This window comes from Aptenodytes patagonicus, chromosome 4 (assembly GCF_965638725.1).
Source record: "Aptenodytes patagonicus chromosome 4, bAptPat1.pri.cur, whole genome shotgun sequence".
NCBI classification, from domain to species: domain Eukaryota; kingdom Metazoa; phylum Chordata; class Aves; order Sphenisciformes; family Spheniscidae; genus Aptenodytes; species Aptenodytes patagonicus.
The window spans coordinates 19,663,671-19,680,395 of NC_134952.1; the positions used below are offsets into that span (position 1 = coordinate 19,663,671).

The following is a 16,725-nucleotide window of genomic DNA, read 5'->3' on the forward strand; positions in this document are numbered from 1 at the left end:
GATATGGACAGGTTTCTAAGGGTAAATACAATTTAGCTGTTAACAAGGGAGAAGTTTCAGAAGCATCAAAACAACCAGATATTTGGCCCACATTTTCAAAAGAGTCAAATTTGACCTCTGGATTTGTATTCATAGGGACATTTAAATGATGTTCCAGAGTGAGGTAACCCTTGGATAAGGTGCTGGGGTATCAAAATGTACATACTGTAAAAAAATGGGGCATACTGGTTTTAAAGCAGAACTTGGTATGTGCAGCAAAGATTATATGTACATGATTTTGAAAATTCAGCTGTGTAGTGAAATAGCCTACAGATTCATGACATAAATAGGGAAACTATACTGCTTTCACACACATGTAAGACTTCTTTGCCTTCTATTTTAAAAATGTTAACAAGTTTAGTTTAAAATCATTCAGACGTCATTCTAACCAGTTGCAGCCAATCTGATAAGGTACAGCAGATATTTTCCTGGCAAAATCATATCAAGTAAGTTTGCCTGTAGGTGGTTTCTACAAGTGTCTTGAAACTCTCAGTTTCTGGAAAACGTAGGCAGCAATCCCTGAAACAACAGTGAAGGGGCACTGTCTCAGCAAACAAGTTGCATTCACAAAGGACCAGGGGGTCTGTCTATGCTTCTGGTATTTTTTATGTTGGTTTTCATATATATATTCTCCTTTTTTTATCCTGACATTTTTGCATGATAGCTCATTGTTTTTAAGCTTGCTCACTTAGAAGGTGAACAACCCAGAAGCGTGGAACGGCAGGACATGCCGAGATATAAATGAATAGAGCATGGTTTTACATGAAAGAGCTTTTGCCAGGTTTTCTACTGAAGTGTGCAAATTTAAAGCTGTGGATCAACGCCCTGCTCTCTGCACACTCAGTGTTGGGTTACAATGTAGTGACAGTGACAAACTCCTGAGCGGCCAAGCCCACTTAAAAATACTGTATGGAGGCACTCAGCAATAAAGGACGATGCCTTCAACAGCCAAGAGCTACCAAGGACTTTTGAAGACTGATGACCAATATGGAATATCACTTTACATATGTACTATACATCCTAATGCTGTGCTGCGCAGAGTTGCTGAAACTGTCTTTGGTACAGGGAGTGATGTAACATTAGTTTGGTGCTCTGCTATAGCTTGTGTATAGTTATTCCCAGCAAGATTAGTTTGTGTGATCTCCTCAACTGGAATTAACTTGCTCACAACTGGCCTTAGCTCTCCAAGATATTGTGCACATATATCTGGTGTTGGAAAGATCATAGCAGCTGGCATTGCATCGGCAGTTTCCTCAGCAATATCAAAAAATTCAAGCTGCATGATGCAATTACCAGAAGCAGTGGGAGAATATTTTATTTCTTCAGTCTCATGCTCTTTTACAGTCTTTTAGCCAGTGGCTCACTGTTATGTCATTCACTTCATGAAGGACAACACTCTGTTGTTAAATGGATGGCTTACTTTTAAGTTTTCTTCCAGGAAAAAATTCCATAGCTGCAAAATCTCTAACCATCTGACAGATAGTCTGTTTTTCTAGTGCCCAGACTAAATGCAGAAGAGAGCTGATGGTTGTAGAGCTGCTTTAAGATGAGTCACTACTTCTTTGGTTATTCTTTAATAGTTTTGCCCAATTTTCAGTTTGTCTCTGCTGCTCAGCTACAGATTCTTGCCTAGTTTTCCTAATGTTCTCGATTTTAAATATCTTCCAGCATTACAGCTCTCCAGATTTTTACCTGTTACCATCTGTTGATTTTTTTACCCAAATATTATTCTTCTGTTTTCTAAACTGAATCTCATTGCAATATTCTGCCTGTGTTTCTAATCTTCCCATGACCCCTTGTATTATTTCTCCATTTTCAGCAGTGTGCTCAGCTCCTCCTAGTTTAATAGATCTGCAGATTTCATTAATGTACCATTTACTCCCTCTTCTAGTTCATTATTGAAGCTATTAAATGAGATCAGAAGTAATACTAATCTTTGTGTACTGCACTAAACGCCTCCCTTCAAAGTTATTGTTTATCATTACCCTCCATTGTTTGTCATCACCCTTCATTTCAGTCAACATGATAGTTCATTTCCAATTTGATTTAGGTTTGGGAACAGAATTTTGACACATTGGAGACGGGAGAAGAAAGGCTAATCAACAATCCAGCACAGGCTTCTAATTAAGGCTCAATTTAGAGGATCAAAGTTAGGAGTCCTCTGCTGCAGCCACAGTGTAAGGTGGAAGCTGTCTCCGTAGCTTAATTGAGAACACCATAAGCTCAGTGCTAAAATACCCTAAAGAAAACAGTACGCTGCTAAAATTCAGACACGTGACAGTATAGCTTCTGCTCTCTATTCATTAATTTTGTATTACTATTAAAAAATCAAGTTTGTCTGGCAGACTTCAAAGTGTTTTAGTAAATTTGTTTTCTCAATAGCTGTTCCATTATGTTTCCAGGGAGGGAAGCTAAATTTATGAATAGCAATTTCAAAGACAACTCACAGAATATGTGAACTTCTATCTTTGGCTGTTTTAGAGATGTACAGTCTTGCTTCCAAAGCAGCTATATCCTTCTTCTGTTCCTGCACAGTGTAAAATTTCAGGAAAGAAATATTAATTTTCACAACCCTTTCAAAGTTTAATTTCTAAATGCCATTGTAAATACTATTAAACATATTTATAATATGTCATTAGGAAACATCGATTCAGTCAGGAAAAACGCATTTTGACAAGATACAATTCTTCTGATAATAATTAATCCCACATGACTTAAGGGCCCAACACCAAAGCCTGTTCATCCTTCACCTTAATATAATACCTAGCATTTTATAAAGTTAGGTTGCCAACCCTTAGCATCAGGGCCAATTACTCTTGGTCTTTATTGATTTGCCAAAAATATCTTTATCCAAATACATCTGGATATCCAAGAACTGCTTGATTTTTCCTAGGAATACTTGGCTTGAGCTCATTTAGTTATGTATAGTCTGTGCCAGTGCAAATGTAAAAACCCTAAATCTAGTCTGGAAAAAAATTACCTCTAGGTAGAACTGAGATCTCTTATAGTTTTGTACTTATATGTGTTGAACAAAACAATGGGACCGTGAAATACTGGAATTCAGGTTGGGGTCAGGTTATTTGTTAGATGGAGGGAAAATTGTCAGAGTAAGAAGGTGGGTGCATCCTAAGGGCCATGACATGCAGTGGGTCTAATGGAAGTGTAATTGCAAGTCCCGCTACTGCAACAAGGAATGGGTTCATGAATCCAGAAATACAACCAGAAGTGGGGTCACAAATCTAGAAATTGGGTTGCCAGAAGAGTTTGAGATTAGCTGCTGTAAACTCAGCTTCTCTGAATTTTGAAGCTCTGCATCTTTCAGTATCTGCCTACTTATCTGACATAGCCTGCTATCTCATTACTGTGAATCTGCCTTAACCTCTGAGGCAAATTTTGTTCACTCTTCCCCAGACTGCTTATGGAATATTTTCCTCCCACTCAATCTCTCCTAAAACCCATCTCTGTCTCTGTTGATTCCTGCTAGGGAATCAGCAGTGACACTTTTTAGCCTTGTTTTTATGGTTAAGCATTTTTATAAAACTTTTTATTGGGTTTTTATTGCTACTATCTCCTGTCTGCCCCTCTCCCCCTATTATTGAGTTACATATTTATTATATCTCTTGTGAAATTGAATTGTATGATTTTCTGGGAAAAGATGTAATATCACATTTTCAAAGGTACCTACCAATAACTTTTAATGATGTAAAAAATATGCATTATTACTCTGGTTCATTAATACCTATTAATCATGATTTAAGGTGTCCCTGATGAGTTTTACTGTTAACTGTCCAGTGCTTACCTTCTTGCAAATGAAAGCCTGAGGAGGCTGCTTCAACCAGAGAACATTAACTAGTTCATTGCACCAATTTTTGGTCATCTGTATAAAACACTTAAAGGATACGTATGTTTGCCTAGACCATGCGTCAGCATGTGTTTTGGGAACAAGTTGGTATGTTGTGCCTCATTTCCCCCTTTGTTCTTTTGTATTCAAGGGCTTTTACCTTTCCTTTGAAAGACACTTGAGGAAATGCATGCCTGCTGTGAAAGCCTGATTTATTTTGCATTGCATCTGCACTGTCTGGTTCTGCAATGTGCACTTTGGAATTAAATCAGTGTCTCTGCATCTCTACAAAGGATTTTTTTTTCCTAAGAAGTTGACTTTATCATTGTGTGTGTTTCTGGCAAAAGTATGTGCATTAACTGTATTAGTGGCTTTTTCTGTATATGTCAAGGTTTGCCTTATTTTTGTTATCAAAGAAAATATCACTTATGTGTATAATGCTTTCCAGGAGTAGGTCCTCACCCAGAAAGGTTTCAAAATCAAAAAAGTGCAAGAAAAGTAAACAAGAAGAAAAAATAGTAGTGATCATACGTTATTGCCTAGCAGTCCAAAAAGTGCAGATATGGACCTTGGCAAAAGTAACGTGAATATAGTGTTATAATAAATGGGGAAAAAACCTCCTGTAAGTCAAAAAAAAAAAAAAAAAAATCGCAGTAGTGCCATCTAGTGTGCCAGGTGTTGCAGTTTTCTGGGAAGGGACAGTAAACTACTTTCAGCCCATCCTACTTGTTACAGTCATACCCTGACTCATCCTCCTGCTGCTGCTCCCTTCTCAGCCTGCTGACAGGCGAGCAGTAACAGCACTGACAGAAGGTAGAGGAAGAGACCTGAGGGCTGTTTTGCAGATGCTGATTCTGGCACACATGCCATAAGGTTGTCATTGCTGCTCTAGAAAAAAAGAGCATGCATGGGATTTTAAAGAAGGAGAAAGATAGCTGTTCTGTCTGTACGCCCATACAAATCTTCCTCCTCTACTCATTGGTTTCCACTGCTAAACATGTAATGGCTAAAACATCCTTTCTCACCTACTGCAGGCCAGTTGTTTTGGTGCTGGGAGAGAAAAAATATAAATTTGATGCCAGAAAAGAAGAGGTGCTGCCGGTTTTGAAGCTTACTGAAAAGGGTGGAAATGACTTTTTGCCTGGTGGCTAAAGGATTTATGTTGCGTAGAGGGTCCACAAAGTCCTTTGGCTGGGAGGTGGGAGGTGAGAGGGAAGTGAAGGGGAACAGGGATCTGTTCTGTGTACTAATGCTTTGTACTAGGTGGAGCCCTTTTACCATGACCACCCTAGGCTTTTCCACTGCTGCCTTTTCCACTTTCACTGTTAGCTGACTGAACCTCTCTGCTTTAAATCCTGAGATATGCAAAGTGCATGGCTTGCCCTTCAGTGTGTGAAGCTGCACAGGGTTTATTTTTGTCTTCAGTATCTGCTTGTAACAAGTGGAAGAATGATCGAGCCAGAAACCGTTGTCTGCAAATGAAGCCCGCATCTCCATAGCATCGCATAATGCTGTGTATTCGCCTGTCCTCTGCAGCTGGTGCCAGAGGATATTGCTTTTCCAGTTGGATTTGCTTGGGGTGCAGCTACAGCGGCATATCAAATTGAAGGTGTCAATTTTTAGCTGCCAAAGTGTTAAGGAAGTTTTAAGTGAACGAAAAGTCTGGATCCAGGAAGGAGGGTGTTTGATCTTTGCCTCATTACGTAGATGCTACATCTGATGCAAATCCCTGGAGCACTTCTGTTTAAACACTTCTGGCCTGAGCAGAAAGAAGAGGGTAAAAGATGTTTCAAATTGCAGAAATAAGGCTAGGTGATGGAAATAGAGGAGAAACCTTTTACTAGCTATTGAGGGGCGGCGGGGGGAAAGCAGAAATAAGTAATTTTCCCACTAGTTCTTGAGTATTTCCTTTCTCTAGAGCTAATTTAAGTATATTACTATCGACCATTCCAAAACTGGATGGGAGAACTACCTCATCAGACATTGGTACTCACAGCGGGTCCTCAGTTAGGAATTAATCTCCAAAGAATATGAAAAACAGTGAACTGAGAGGTTAACAGTTGGACTTGTGGAGACCCTCCCTCAGGGACATGTCTCATGTTCCCAACTGAATCGAGGTGCTGATAAAGTGATTTGCCCAGCATGATGTGAAAATATGTGGCAGAATAGGGAATGCAAACCCAGAAGGTACAGGGACACCTACAGCCATAACCCCCCTCAACCTTTATTCCTTCATAAATGTGTGTTTAGAGACCTTTAAAATACATATAGGTCTGATTTTCTCATATTATACCCTGCAGCATACAGGCACTTAGCTCCCATTGATTTCAGTACCTAAATAGGAGTTGTAGATCTAAAATTGTCTTTGAGGATGTAGCCTTTAGTTCTTGGTTATTGCTGAAAGTGAGAGTACTTGCCCATGCTTGCTACCTTTTAACGAGCTCAGTTAGCTTCATCTAATAGACTGAACAGCTCACTGTTCCTGGGGAATCAATATTCTGGGCCAGATTCTAGCTCGAGTCCTGCAATGCGCATAGCTCTGCTAACTAATTTTTAAAATGTGAATTGTGTGTGCATATAGAATGACATTATAATTTCCTGCCCTTTGAGTGGCTAGATGTGCAACTTTAATGTTCTCTTAATGTATTTTTAATGAGCTTTCCTAAGGCTTCTGAGTGGGAGAAATGTTAAAAAAAAAAAAAATCCATAATGTGGTCTAGACACTACTCAAATGACCCTTTTCCCACAGAAGTAAGAAACTCAACAGGGAATTCCTCCTCCTGAAAGCTTTGGAAGCTGTGCAGCTTCCGACTTAGAGGCAGCATGATTGAAGCAATAGTTCTTGTAGAGTCCAAACTCAGTTGCTGCACATATCACAAGATACACAGTAGATGAGGCAAGGGCTGACAGGCTACTTTATTTTTTACTGTCAGCTATGTATTTATGCACAGGGCAACCTTCTCCACTCTGTATATTTCAAAGTGCTAAAAAATCATACCAATTGTACTCTGCATGCTCAAAGTGCAGATTTCAAAGGTTCATGACTCAGTCAAATCAAAATCAATTTGCACCAGAACACTCAAAAGCACTTCTTCTTACTGAGGGCCATTTCTATGCTAAATTTCAACTCTCTGCTTGATTTTTTTTTTTTTTTTTTTTTTGGAGAGAGAGAGGGAAAAGTTGCAAAAAAATCTCGTAATGGTAAAAGTGGTTTTCTTTACTTCTTTCATATGCCAAATAGTTGAACTGCATTAATTCAAACAATATTTCACCTTTCGGGCAGAGACCAGGCCAAGAAAATTTCACTCCAAAAGGTGAAAGCACAACTGAATTAGAAGAAAAGCTATCTTGGAAAGGTACTTGAAAACTTAAATACTCTGATCAGTAATATTAGTGCTTCACTAGCTTCACTTAAAAGGAAAAACATTGTATCTTACTCCATTGTAATAATTGCAGAGAATGGGGAACATGCATCACATTTCATGATAATTTATATTAATCATTTGATGACGTGTTATGTGGTGATTTGGTAGCTAAGTCTCACCTATGTGTTTGAAATGTAAAATCAGTTCCTCATCACCATTCTTTCCTGGCCCTGAAGTTCGCTAAAACTCAGGGTATGTCTCCACTGTGAAGTGCTGTGTAGCGTGGACGTTTCTGAGCAAGCTTAGAGGTGCAAGCTCAGTTCACTGAAGCAGAGCAGAGCTCTGTGCAGACTAATTGTGGCTCAGCAGGATACATCAGTGTATGCGGAGCTTTCTGTTGCCTTGGCTAGATTGCTTCCTACACTTTATTTAGCTAGCTCGGATACTCTGCACTGTACAGAGAGGCTCTTCAAACAGCATGAGGAATGCTTGAAAGTGGGTCTGTTTGCCACAGCCCCAGTCAGGGCTTTATAGTGGCTAATGACCACTGGAGTAGTACTGTCATGCTCTGCTGAAAATCAAATGCTTCTACCCCTCCCTCCCACCTCCTTTGCTGGAGGAAGGCAGACAAAAAAGAAATCGTTCAGCATCTGCTCTAGCTGCTGATTCTTAAATGAAGGTGTGTTAGCTGCCCGTTAGTGGCAGCTTTTGACTTCCCTTCGCTCCCACTGTAGTGAAAAAGGAGCTATATCGTATCGATATGGTGCAGGAAGCCTGCTCTTAAAGGCTTCTAAATTCTAGGTACCACCAAAGAATTACTGTTATTTGTTATTGCCTGCACTCCTCTAAAATGACTATTTATTTCAGCAGGCATATTTGAAATCAGCAGCAGAATATAGAAAACTTCTAGTACTGCATTTTTCCAAGGAGTATACAGACAGAGCACAAAGTCTGTGATAAAATCTGAGATTAAGAGAAACTCAAACTGTCTGGATCTAAAATTTGACCTACTTTGAAGGTTGTCCCATATAAGAGTTTAATTTACTGACCAACCAAATGTAGATGTATCGGTGTTCGTGTGCTGCGATAAAATTCTGTAAAGAACGTGAAATGTGACAATGATCTTTGAAAAGCTAGGTTACAGAAGTGATATTACAAATTTTAGTAATGCTTTAAATTAAGTATCTTCAATATGCTTAACCTTGCATTAAACTTAGATTTAATAAGACAGATGTGTGTTAAGTACTGAATATACTTAAGGGAGCAATCTTGCCTTGGCAGGGGATGGACTCAATGACCTCCTAATAGTTCTCCTCCATCTCTAATTTCTATGATACTAATTGATTATTAAAACACTTTTATTGAGGATTGATATGTAGCTATTATATAGTTATTAATCTTACAACCCAACTGATATTTAATTTATACATGATTTTAACACACAATGACATTTTAGTTTTTAAAGAGTAACCCTGGAACAGTGTGTTCACTGGGGGTCTGAAACATCTTGCTGGTAAATGAGGTTGGCCGTTTTGGGGTTATTTGGAATTTTATGGTAAAATCACACTTTGCAGGGGTGTAAGTTTACAAATCTCTCCACATTAAAAATGAAACGTTTGCCTGAGTTACAGCATTGCTCTGGAAAGACAAAGAAGCTTGTCATGAAGAAAGGTGCATTTATTTGGTTTAAATACTATGTAATGTTAGTACTCTCAAACAACAGTTAAACTTTGAATATTTTTGAGGTAATCTGTCTATCTCAATTTTGGATTGCAAAGAAATTTCCCAAAACCATGAAAGTGAAGAAGATGGTGCAGGGATTTTAAGCATTCAAAATTCATTTCTGTGAACGTTTGGCTAAGCAAAAAGCAGAAGTTTTGCAGAGCTGTGTTATTAATTCAGCTTGTATATGCCTAGGGCCATGGCTCATAATGGCATTCCTTTCTTTTTAACAGACTGTCAGGATTTTCAAAGGACATCCAGAAAGCTGTAAGTGCCTATTTGTTGAATGTATTTCTCATACCCTAAAGGCTTTCTTTGATATGGACTGATCTTTTACATTTATGGATGGAAGTTGCATTAGAAAATGGCCTTTGTGAAAACCTGTAATATCTCAAGAGTTGCAAACATCTGATTTTTGGCTAAGGAATTATGAAGAGTGTCAGAACTCTGAATGCTTTTAAAAACAGGATTTTCAAATAATTAGCAGCAAGCAAAAATATGAATAAATGCAAACCCTAATGCAAATATATACTAATGCTTGAAAGTTCCTAGTTACTTTAAATGACATAAGGAGGGGGGAGGGAATACTGCTCATTTTGCTCATAGGATTTTGAGGGTTTTGTGCCTACTTTGTGATAAATATTTACATCCAACATATGTCTTTTGATGTCAAAAGTATAACGACCAAGTTTTGTTTTTCAAGCAGAAGGCTGGAATGCAGATGGAAAGGGCCCTAATGTCTGGGACACATTCACCCATCAGGGAGGAGATCGAGTTTTCAGGAACCAGACTGGTGATGTAGCTTGTGGCAGCTACACTCTGTGGGAGGAAGATTTGAAATGTATCAAACAGCTTGGATTGACTCATTATCGCTTTTCTCTTTCCTGGTCACGTCTGTTACCTGATGGGACGACAGGTTTCATCAACCAGAAAGGCAATTGTTTCTTAAAAATAGAAGGTTGCAGCTTTAATTCAAGGTTATTGCTGCAGTCTGGCATAATTAATCCAGTATGCTATTCTGCAGTGTAGCTTTGAAATTGCAACTTTTTTCAGAGTAATTATGGGATGATTTTTTATAGGTTTGCAACAACTTACTAATTAATATTCCAGATCCCCTTGGATAGCATAATCTTTTGGGATAGGATTAGTATTATGTTTCCTATGTATCTTTTTGCTTACTCCAGTTTTTTTAATTGTAACTCTAAATCATTTTGCTTCATCAGAATGTTTATACTTACAGGGATCCTAGCCATGAGGATATTTTTGGATGGCTTACAATAGACAAGTATCTTATTTGGCAAATGCATTTAGATAGTTTATCAGTACACTCTGATGTACTGAACTTCACATCAACTATTTTACACTAAGAGGGACATACTTTTCCCAGATATTTTCTTCAGTGAATTAGAGAGGATTCTTCAGACTCAGCTAGGAACTGTGCTTAGTTCTCTGACAAACAAAAGACAGTCCCTGCTCTGAAGAGAAGAGTTTTCACAGTCTCAGCAGACAGTGTAAAAGTGAAAAGGCATATAGCACATAAACAAGCTGGTCAGATTGCTAGAAGTCAGATATAAAATTTGTTACGCTTCTGATTTGTTTAATTCCATTGGTATGGACTAGGGGAAAGATGAAAGTGACATACTAGGAAAAGATAGGAAATGGCAGCTTTGCCTGCAGAACGTAGGAAATGGAAGAAAGAAGAAATAAAGAGAATTGTGAAGAATAAAAGCAACTGAAGCTGAACCAGAAAGGATGGGAGAATCAAAGTAGTTGGTTGAGGTCTCTTATATGCTGGGAGGATAATGTTCTGAGGAGAAAAAAGCAAAGTAGATTTGAATGAAGCTCTGAATCTCAATTCTGTCTCCTACTCTTCTGAATCTCAGTTCTACCAAGAAGACATATATCTTTGTACTTCTGGGGCAGTGTTTGCCTTGGCAATTCTTTTCTTCCACTGGTTTGAAGATTGCAAAGATGGAAGGCATCAAAGGGAAAGGATTTCTTAGAAAATGCTCTTCAGGTTGTCCTGATCTAGGATACCAGGATACGTACTATGAAGATAGCAGCAGAAGCAATATTTTTCTGCAGAATTTTGGTCATGTAGAGTTTGGCTGTTCAATAGGCAGCAGCCTGTCCTCTGCATCCTGCAGATTACGGTTTTCACCAGAGAGTGGAGGAGCCTTTGTTTCAAGAATTCAGAAAGGGGGGGGCTGGTGAATCTGCTGTAAACAGACCAACCAGCCGTTTTCCCCTGCAGAGCATGACTGCAAAAACTGTGCCAACATCCTGGAGAGGCTTGAATGGAAGCCTTTTCTTTGCCACCAAAATTTACAATATGCGGCCCACTTTCACTGGCACAGCTTGCCCTTCCCTAGGAACACTGTTTGTGGCGTGTTGAATTTCAATTTGGCTGAGTCCTTGTGGTTTCTTTCCTGTACTGATATTCCTTCAGCTGGGGCTGCAGGCACTGTACAACCCCACAGAGCTGCCTACTGAACGGGCTTTGTTATTTAGATGTCAGAGTGGGAGATAGCAAGCAGATATTCTGAATGCACTTGGTAAGGAAAGCTAACATTTTGACAAAACTCAGCTGTAATTTCAGAAGATGTTCACTTGATCCCCAGTATAAGGAGTTGCCTGATTAATATTATGAACTTTACATTTAGCGAAAGGGCATTGGAGGAACTCCAAGTAGGCCGGCTTTCATTAGGCAGGAGTTCACTTTCTTGTGCAGTGATCTGTTGAAGCAATTGTAACTGCATAGCATGGAAAGGCCATCATCTTCTATATAAACATTTTTACAAAGAGCATGTGAAGAATTAGAAAGCTTAGAGCAATGTCCTTTCAAATAAAATCATTCACACCAACTGATTCACTACCAATTTCACACCCAAGACATAGGACATTTGAAAACCTTTAAAACCATTTTGTTTCTAACTCGGTGGGGGTAGGGTCTTTTAAAGCAGCAATGTTGTAGGTGTATTGTTCCTAAGACGTGTCAGGTTTTAGGTTAAAACTTACACCAAGTTTGTTTTTAAAGTAGTTTCGTACAATTATTTTTACCCTAGAAGGTGCCCTGAGCAGAGCAAGTTAGCTGCTAAACACTAGGTGTCAGTGTGGAGGGAGACAGAAGTAGTAGACGTGGGGGTATTGAGTCTGGGAGAGTTTGATGTTATGCCTCACTTCAGCATGAAGGTAAGGAATCAGGATGGGGGGAGAAGACGACAGAAAGGAGAAAAGAACAATTCTTTACTTTCCAGGGACAAAATGGTCCTTAATGTCTGTAATCCCAAAATTTTGGGGTGTCTCCACAAAAACCTTATATATACACTTTCTCAGAAGAACTTTTTCTTCTGTATTTCTGCTTCTAGCTGACCCACAGATACAGCCATAGAAACTAAATCAGGCTACTCTGGAAGGTATGAGACAATCTGGAAATTTGACTTGACATTTACATTTTTCAGGGATGCAGTTCTATTTCTCTTCATTTCCTAACACAAACCATAAATCTTTTCCAATATTGGTGTTTCATTGAGATGTAAAAAATGAATGATAGCTGGTTGCACTTAAATGTTATAAATTGTACTAAGTAATTTATAATCTGAAAATTAGAATGGGAAATGCTAGTGTCTTCTAGGCAAGCATTACTCTCAATATGGTAGAACAGGATGCTGTACCAGCAAAGGATTTCTTTTTTCCCAGTTTAAGCTTATGTAGTAAACCTTGCAGTCCCACCAGCAAATAGTTAACACACACGCAGTCCCACTGAAGTCAAATAGGTCCCTGTTCAAAAGTAACAGAAACAACCTGTATTTGCTCCTAATTGCTCTTGCAAATTGCAAGAATTTTCTTTTCAAAATTTAAAATTCTGATATATTCCTTCCTTTTTACATGGGTGCATTCTCAGGCACAGGCACGTATGTCCTCAGAATTTAATGTGTTTTTCTGGTGCTGCATTCAGAAGGAAAAGCAAACTATCTGTGAGATTTATTGTGAATTACTTTGTAAACAAACTTATTGAGTCTTGCTGTGCAAAAGGATGTGTATGCACCTGTTTGTTTACAAGAAAGCACTATCTAAATCTGGGGTTCATAATTGATTGCTGCAGTAAATGTTGTCTTAAAAAAGCCATTCGACAGAAATCCTTACAATCAGTCATCTGAAGTTAGGATAATTTGAAGTCTAATACTGTCCTTTTAAGAAGAAGGTAGTATGGGGTTCTGTGTTGGCATTTTTAAATATCAATACACAGCAAGCTGAACCTGAAAATACCAGGGAAGTTATAGTTCAATATAGTACAGGCATATTTACTAATGAACAAGTTTCCTGCTTTGGGTTAAACAAAATCTCTGGTTCAGAAACTGTTAAGAATAATAATCTAAACCATACATAACCTCCTAAGCATACATTTTGTTAACCTTTGCAACTTAGTCTTCCTCCTCCTTTCTGCTATGTTCTCAACTTCTTTAGACCTTTCTCAGTTCTGGGTTTTAATACAGCAAGGCCTTGGGATAAACGTTTCATAAACACCTATGTCTTTTTAGGATTTGTGGTGGTCTAAGACCCACGAAATTTTTATGAATTTTAGGTTTCTGAGGGTCTTAAACACTTTGGTATATTTAAGCCCAAGTCTCTGAAGCAAAGGCTGACCAATTTCTACATTCCACCAGCATGATGGAGACCTATTCCTGGCTGGAGCCTCTTAGCTTAACGAGTAATAATTCAAGGCCACTGTTGGCCTTTTCCAATTACCGCACTAAACCAGATAGTTCAAGTAAAAGAGCAAGCTAATTGATACTCTTTGAACCAGAGCTTATGATGTGTTTTGCAATACCTAGTGTTTTCAGAAGGCTTAAAAGCAATGTAGTTGTGTTTGGATGTAAGCAAAATTAAAAATGCCTATATAAGAGCTTAAGGTATCCTGATATTTAAACTTACAGTGACCTCTCAGCAGCATAAAAATAGTCCTTTAGGAAACATATTCATGTCAGCCACTGCTAAATCTGAACAGGAGGTGAATTCCTTTTAAGCCTCTAGAAATACATCCCCAGTACTGGCCAGCTTTAACAACACATCCAGGAAATTAGTTGATCTCTGTCTTATCAAGGGGGGACAAGAAAGGTTGGAAGTCATGAGCTTTTAGAGAGGTGAGCTAATTCCTTCTTGCACTTAGAGGGACTGAGCAGTCTGCAGCAGTGGCAGTGTAAAAGGAAGAGAGCTGGTTTCTTGCATAAACTATTGCCAAGCCATTCAAGTTGGTGGCTAAAGACACCAGTGCCCTAAACTCCATCTAAAATCTATTAGAGTCCGATGAAAAGCCTTAAATGTCATATAGATCTGGTAAGATGCCCCAGCTAATGAGGGAGCCATTGAATTCACACCATCGCAAAATATTGAAGGCATTGACAGTATCTTCTTTGTTTTGATGCTGGCACAGACAGTGATGGAAAACAGAACAGTCTAGAGAAAACAGCTCACCCAGCTAACCAAGTTCAAATCATAAAAGATCAGCTTAGTTACCTTGCTGAGTGTGGCACTAAACTTTTTAAAAGACACAGTTCTCAAGGAGAGAAATGCTTTCATTAGAACAAATCTACCTGTCAGGCTCTCACGTGTCAGGATTTTTTCAACACGCTTTTGTCTTGTACATGCAGCCAGGCTGCCATTTAGGCATTTAAATGAAAGGATTATATTTTCATGTGACCAGCACCCATCAGAATTATGTTTCTCCTGGGGAGTTGCTGTCCACCGATCTATTTTGAAATTTGCATCCTCATTTCATTTTATGTGCCTGGTTGGAAGATTTTGTGTGCTGAGCATTTTTGCCAACTCTGGGGTCATGTAACAGTAGTCAGCATGCAGTTGAGAGGAAATATTTGCATCTCTTAACAGAGAAAATGTGCAGTGAGGTTTCTTCATGTGTTAAAATGTAATAAAGTTATTAAGTTAACCCTTTTTTGTTTCTTTTAATATTTTCAGGAGTCAATTATTACAGCAAAATCATTAATAACATGGAAAATGACATCCTGCTTACTGTATCACTTTGGCTTTCCTCAGTCCTTAGGAGATGAAGGTGGCTGGAGATCTGAAAAGATCATTAAGACCTTTGATATTCATGCAAAGTATTACTTCAGAACATTTGGAGACTGAGTGATCACTATTAACGAGCCTTACGTTGTTGCTATAGGTGGTTGTGAAAAAGGTATAGCCCCAGCATTGGTACCAGAGCTTACAAGGCAGCTTATAATGTGATAAAAGCTCATGCTAAAGCCTGACACTGTTGCGATAAGATACTTGGAGAAAACAATGTTGATTTGTGTCTATAGCTCTGAACTCAGACTGGTAGAACCTCTACAAATTCTGTAGCAGATCAAAAAGCAACTAAAGGGTACCTGTCCTTTACCTTAGATGGGTTTGTCAGGACAGTGTTTACTGATAGTGAATATCCAGCCATCATGAAGTCCTGGATTTCTGCAAATAATAATGGATTTCTGCAGTAACCCTGCATTCAAAGCAGCGTTACTTATCATCAAGGCTTCTGGAATTCACTAAAGAGGAAAAAATTATGATCATGAGTATTGCTGACTTCTTTGCCCTGAACTGTTAAGCTTAAGACCAAGAAAATGCAGACAAGAGGCTAAGTGTTTCAATGGGCTGTGAAGCTGAGCAAATAATGGATCCTTCTTGGCTTATTGCAACTGGGAGTTTATGCCTGGCTGTAGTACCAAGGGATTTGCATTGGCTCCTGTGTTATATCAAGGAATGACCTCAGGCTCACAGGACCATTTTACCACTGTTAACTGGCCAATGAGGGGATCTGAGAATCCAGTGAATAATACTGGCGATTTGGGTTTTTTTTGAGGGGCCCATCTGGATGGCATAAGACATTGTACAAGATATAAATAAACAAGTCACCTTGGGATTCTTAATTTAATTTTTGCATGCTGGCTATAAAGAGTAGAAGCCTTAGTATTTTCCTGTTGCCTTTGCACTTGATAGCTATTTTACAGTTTGAAATGACACACCAGTGTTATATCATCTTTTGAACTCCAGAAATGGTCTTTCTGATGCCAGCAGTAAGGCTTTCCTGGCATGCATCTACTCCTGGCAATGGGACGTGTGGTGACTGCCAGTACCAAGGGGTTAAGGAGCAGTGACAATAAGCAGATGCTAATACAGGAAAGATATTTTAGTCTTCTCATTAAAATAAGTCATTTCACTGTCTTCATGGATATTTGCACAGTTTTGCTTTTCTATTGTTAGTCATAAAAGGTCAGCTCATGGAAAATTAAGTTAATAGGGTCAGTGCAATTTGATGAAAACTAGTTTTAGTTTGTAGCTTAGAAAAGATAGAGGGTAATGCGTCTGATTTTATGGGCTTTCTTACATCTGTTCTGAATAAAACTTCTGCTCTCTTGTTCTAGGATACATACAATAACCCTATAATTTACATCACTGACAATGGGCTTTCCCGAAGTGACCCTGCTCTACTTGATGACAGTCAACGATGGGAGTATTTCAGGCTGATTTTACAGGAAATTTTAAAAGGTACCATTTAAAATGATGAAAGATTAATTGTGCAAACTTAATATAATTTTACTTTGTGCTTATTTGCATTCAGCAATGATTCTTGAAGCTAAAACTCATGTAAATTGGAGTAAAATAATGTGATTAGAAAAAAAAATAGCTGAAAGGAAAGCAAGTAGTTTTAATCCAACTCCCCCCATCATGGGGTGGAAATAGATGAAAAGGTGTTCCATA

The 16,725-nt window shown here is 38.6% G+C and overlaps 1 protein-coding gene across 1 annotated transcript; it reads left to right on the top strand.

Moving 5' to 3' along the window:
• The first annotated feature begins 974 nt into the window (after positions 1-974).
• On the top strand, positions 975-16,523 carry LOC143159963 (cytosolic beta-glucosidase-like). Its single transcript, XM_076337524.1, is given in 9 exon segments — positions 975-1,112; positions 5,417-5,489; positions 9,674-9,901; positions 14,944-14,992; positions 14,994-15,166; positions 15,331-15,446; positions 15,449-15,566; positions 16,039-16,106; positions 16,389-16,523. Coding segments are annotated over 9 exon segments (1,098 nt in total).
• The last annotated feature ends 202 nt before the right edge of the window (positions 16,524-16,725 follow it).